Source organism: Primulina eburnea, chromosome 3 (genome assembly GCF_022965805.1).
Source record: "Primulina eburnea isolate SZY01 chromosome 3, ASM2296580v1, whole genome shotgun sequence".
Classification (NCBI taxonomy): Eukaryota; Viridiplantae; Streptophyta; class Magnoliopsida; order Lamiales; family Gesneriaceae; genus Primulina; species Primulina eburnea.
Genome location: NC_133103.1, coordinates 35,025,405 through 35,030,294, shown reverse-complemented (window position 1 = coordinate 35,030,294; position 4,890 = coordinate 35,025,405). Strand labels below are relative to the sequence as shown.

Sequence of the window (4,890 nt, the reverse complement as noted above, 5' to 3'; positions counted from 1 at the left end):
AACTCCGTATTCCTCATGTTTGATTCTCAAATTCGCATAAAATTCACGGACTACGGATATCACGGCGTCTGGCGGAGACTGTGCTATATCTACCCATCCTCTTCGCACAACTTCCTCGATTATATCGCATTCAAGGTCGCTCATATCTATCCCTCTTTCCTTGATTAAAGATCGAGACATAGTGCTCTCATACACCTTAGAGGCTTCCTCGTTCCAAAATTTGTGAGCATCGTAGGAACGAGACGAGGAAGCCCCATCCTTTGATCTTTTTCTAGGCGGCATAATTTTCAATTTTTGTCCACACCAATAATTAACAATTATAGAGCACAAACCCACCAACAATTGCTTGAAATCTGAAAATTATCCCGAACAATTATAATGTAGAAGAAACGGTACCCTTGAGTGTAGATAATTAACCGGAGATGACGCTCGGCGGTAGCTAGTGGCGGCATCGAGGGGCGGTGATGGTGGTGGCGTGCCTGAGCGGAGACGGTGGCGCCTGCTGTTGAGTGGAGGAGCGGTGGTGGTTGTGGCTTGCAGGTGGTTGTAGGAGATGAGTTGTGTGGAGGTTGTTTGTTTGAGAAGGAGTTGGATGGAAGTTGTGGAGGAGAGGAATAGTTGAGAGGAGAGTTTGGGTGGAGAAAATTTGAGGGAGGCGATTGTTTTGAGGGGAGAAGAAGTTGTGTTTGTATAAAATAGGAGATAGGGTTTTAGGTAGGGACGCGTCGCCCGCGGTCGCGCGAGAAGCGGCGCGGCGCGGCCGCGCGCTGGCTTCTCCAAATAATTGAGCGCGCGCTGTCGCGCGAGATATGGCGCGGCCGCGCGCGCGCCTTGGGTTTCCTGCGTTAATGATTTGTGCGCTGTCGCGCGAGAATTCGCGTTGGGTTGCACGGACTTCTGTGCCTTATGGTTGATGGAGTGCGCGCGGGTGCGCGAGAGTTGGCGCGAGCTGTACCTACCCACGGATAATTAGCGCGCTGCCGCGCGAGATGTTGCGCGATGGCACGCATGCTGCTGTCCCTTGCCTCTCTTTTTTTTTTAGATAACCTGCAAAAATAAAACGGTTCAAATTAATACGCGAATGAAAATAATTAAAAGCAAGAAATAAAAGATAAAATAAAATAAAAGTTATTAAATAAAATAAACAAAAATAAATGCGAGAATTAATCGTGGGTTTCCTCCCACGCAGCGCTTGGTTTAATGTCATCAGCCCGACTACCAGTCCTATTCAATTGGGTTCACCCAGGCTAAGATTGTCAATATTCCTCACTTCAGTTCCATAGTTTGCCATAACCCGCTGTCCATTGACCTTGAAAGTTCGTCCATCACTGCACTTCAACTCGATAGCCCCATGTGGATATACTGTTTCCACTACAAATGGCCCTGACCAACGTGATTTCAGTTTACCAGGAAACAATTTCAGACGAGAGTTGAATAATAGTACTTGTTGTCCTGGTTTGAGCTCCCTTCGGACAATGATTTTGTCATGCCACTTCTTAGTTTGCTCCTTGTAGATTTTGGCATTTTCATAAGCGTCATTTCGGAATTCATCCATCTCACTTAACTGCAGTTTTCTGACATCGCCAGAAGCTTTAGGGTCGAAGTTAAACTTTTTAACTGCCCAAAATGCTCGGTGCTCCAGTTCTAGTGGCAAGTGGCATGCTTTCCCAAATACTAGCCTATAGGGAGACATCCCAATAGGCGCCTTGAATGCGGTCCGATAAGCCCATAACGCATCATCCAACTTCATAGCCCAATCCCTCCGGTTGGTGTTGACAGTCTTTTCCAGTATTTGCTTAATTTCTCGGTTGGATACTTCAGCTTGTCCATTCAACTGAGGATGATATGCTAGTGCCACTTTGTGCTTCACATTGTATTTAGCCAAAAGTGAGTTGAAAATTCTATTGCAAAAATGCGTACCTTCGTCACTTATGATGACTCTCAGCGTTCCAAACCTGGTGAAGATGTTTTTATGCACAAATTTCACTACAACATGAGAGTCATTAGTATTGGTGGCGATTGCTTCCACCCATTTCGACACATAATCAACAGCTAATAGAATGTAAGAATTACCAAAAGAAGGAGGAAAAGGTCCCATGAAGTCTATACCCCAAACGTCAAAAAGTTCCACTTCCAAAACATTTGTCAGTGGTAATTCGTGACGCCTAGAGATGTTTCCTAACCTCTGGCATCTATCACATGATTTTACTAAGGTATAACTATCTTTAAACAAACTAGGCCAATAGAAACCAGATTGCAATACCTTAGCTGCTGTTCGTGACGCTCCAAAGTGTCCACCATATGGTGAAGAATGACACTTCTCCAAAATTTGTTGGGCTTCGAGACCCTCTACGCATCTCCTAATCACTTGGTCAGCACACCTCTTGTACACAAATGGGTCAACCAAATAATAAACTTGATATCATGGACAAACTTCATCTTCTGATGATAGCTCAAATCTGGAGGAACGGTACCACAGGACAAAAAATTTACAATATCAGCAAACCAAGGAATTACAGTGTTTACCTCAAAGAGTTGCTCATCCGGAAAAGTTTCCTGTATAGCTCCCTCTTCTTTCTTCTCCTCTAGCTCAAGCCTCGACAAATGATCAGCTACCTGATTCTCACTACCTTTTTTATCCTTGACCTCAAAGTCAAATTCTTGTAATAGCAAAATCCACCTTATCAAGCGTGTTTTTGCATTTTTCTTGGCGACAAGGTAGCGAATAGCTGCATGGTCAGTGAAAACGATTACCTTTGTGCCAATCAAATAAGGCCTGAATTTGTCGAAGGCAAATACTACTGCAAGCATCTCCTTCTCGGTCGTAGTGTAATTCTTCTGAGCAGCATCCATCGTGCGGCTTGCGTAGTAAATCGCCCTAAACATCTTGTCCCTTCTTTGGCCTAAGACAGCGCCCACCGCATAATCACTTGCATCACACATTAGCTCAAATGGCTCCTTCCAGTCCGGCACTATCATGATCGATTCGGTCACCAATGCCATTTTGATCTTCTCAAATGCCTGCAAACAATCATCATCAAATATAAAAGTCGATTCTTTTTCAAGTAAATTACATAGGGGTTTAGTGATCTTAGAAAAATCTTTAATAAATCTACGATAAAACCCCGCATGTCCTAGAAAGCTCCTTATTCCTTTGATGTTCTTTGGTGGGGGAAGTTTTTCAATTGCAACGACTTTAGCTTGGTCCACCTCTAATCCATTGGACGACACTTTATGTCCAAGAACAATACCCTCTTGGACCATAAAGTGACACTTCTCTCAATTAAGAACTAAGTTCTTATCCTGGCATCTCTGTAAAACAAGGGATAGGTTATGTAAACAATGATCAAACGACGAACCAAATACCGAAAATTCGTCCATGAAGACTTCCATAATTTCCTCCACCATATCTGCAAAAATGGCCATCATGCACCTCTGGAAAGTGGCAGGTGCATTGCATAGCCCAAACGGCATTCTCCTAAAACAAAACGTGCCATAGGGACACGTGAACGTAGTCTTCTCCTGATCTTCTGGTGCTATAGCAATTTGGTTATAACCTGAATAGCCATCTAAAAAACAATAATGACAATAACCAGAAAGTCTATCTAGAATCTGATCAATAAAAGGCAGTGGAAAATGATCTTTACGTGTGGCATTGTTTAACTTTCTATAATCAATACATACTCTCCAACCGGTAACAGTGCGAGTAGATATCAGTTCATCATTTTCGTTTATAACCACAGTTTTCCACCCTTTTTCGGTACAACTTGTACAGGAGACACCCAACTACTATCAGAAATGGCATAAATCACACCAGCATTTAGTAATTTCAGTACCTCATTTTTCACAACATCTTTCATTGCTGGATTCAATCACCTCTGGTGATCCACAGAAGGAGTATATGACTCCTCCATCAAAATTTTATGCATGCATATAGTGGGGCTAATTCCCCTAATATCAGAAATCAACCATCCTAAAGCAGTTTTAAATTTCCTCAATACTCTCAATAATTTATCTTTTTCAGTACAAGTAAGAGAGGAAGAGATGATTACCAGATATGTCGACTTTTCACCTAAAAATGCATAACATAAATGGCTTGGTAGTTCCTTCAAGTCAGGCGAAGGTGCTTTTACCTCAATTTTCTCATTTATATCCAACTCTTCAGGCGGTCCATCTGTTTTTCTTTCCTTCTGAGATGCTTCAAGAGCCAACAGTTGTTCTTTCACTTCCCAATTGTCTTCATCAACAGATCCTGCAGCGCTTGTCAAACAACACTCCAAAGGATCCCTAGTTCCAGCACAATTAAGGGACATACATGAGTCTAAAATATCAATGCTTTTACAAGTGCTTACCTCATTTGATCCCTTCATGGCGTGATAGATATTAAAAATGACTGCTTCTCCGCCAACTCGCGGGGTAAGTTCACCCTTGTGCACATCTATCAATGCCCTTCCAGTTGCCAGAAACGGTCTCCCAAAGATTAATGGAGCATCATGATCCTCTTCCATATCTAAAATCACAAAGTCAGCAGGAAAGATAAATTTATCCACTTTTACCAGTACATCTTCGACGATCCCACGTGGGTACGTGAGACTTCTGTCCGCAAGCTGTAATGTGATAGTGGTAGGTTTGACTTCTCCGAGCTCCAGATCCCTGTAAATAGAAAATGACATCAAATTAATACTTGCTCCTAAATCACATAAAGCTTTACTACATTTAGAACCACCAATAAAGCAAGGAATAGTAAAACTCCCTGGATCTTTTAGTTTCTGTGGTAGTTTCTTCTGCAGTATGGCGCTACACTCTTCAGTAAGGTTCACAGTCTCAAACTCCTGCAGCTTCCTCTTCTTAGACATCACATCTTTGATAAACTTTGCATAATTCGTCATT

The 4,890-nt window shown here is 42.5% G+C and overlaps 1 protein-coding gene across 1 annotated transcript; it reads right to left on the bottom strand.

The window, feature by feature from the left end:
• Nucleotides 1–1,228: 1,228 nt before the first annotated feature.
• On the bottom strand, nucleotides 1,229–3,860 carry LOC140827277 (uncharacterized). The gene is made up of 6 exons (XM_073189924.1): nucleotides 3,739–3,860; nucleotides 3,367–3,478; nucleotides 2,755–3,021; nucleotides 2,527–2,640; nucleotides 2,264–2,383; nucleotides 1,229–1,834 (listed from the first exon to the last, which is right to left on the bottom strand). The coding sequence occupies exons 1-6, from the start codon at nucleotides 3,858–3,860 to the stop codon at nucleotides 1,229–1,231; spliced, it is 1,341 nt and encodes a 446-aa protein (XP_073046025.1).
• Between the last annotated feature and the right edge of the window lie 1,030 nt (nucleotides 3,861–4,890).

What these genes read in the sequence shown, in the direction of transcription:
- LOC140827277 (XM_073189924.1), bottom strand. Translation starts at nt 3,860, where the DNA reads ATGAAAGATGTTGTGAAAAATGAGGTACTGAAATTACTAAATGCTGGT. An exon ending in TCTTCATGGACGAATTTTCG is followed by an intron (nt 3,022 to 3,366) that starts GTATTTGGTTCG and finishes GATTGTTTGCAG; the next exon opens with GCATTTGAGAAGATCAAAAT. An exon ending in CGTCACGAACAGCAGCTAAG is followed by an intron (nt 1,835 to 2,263) that starts GTATTGCAATCT and finishes TATCATCCTCAG; the next exon opens with TTGAATGGACAAGCTGAAGT.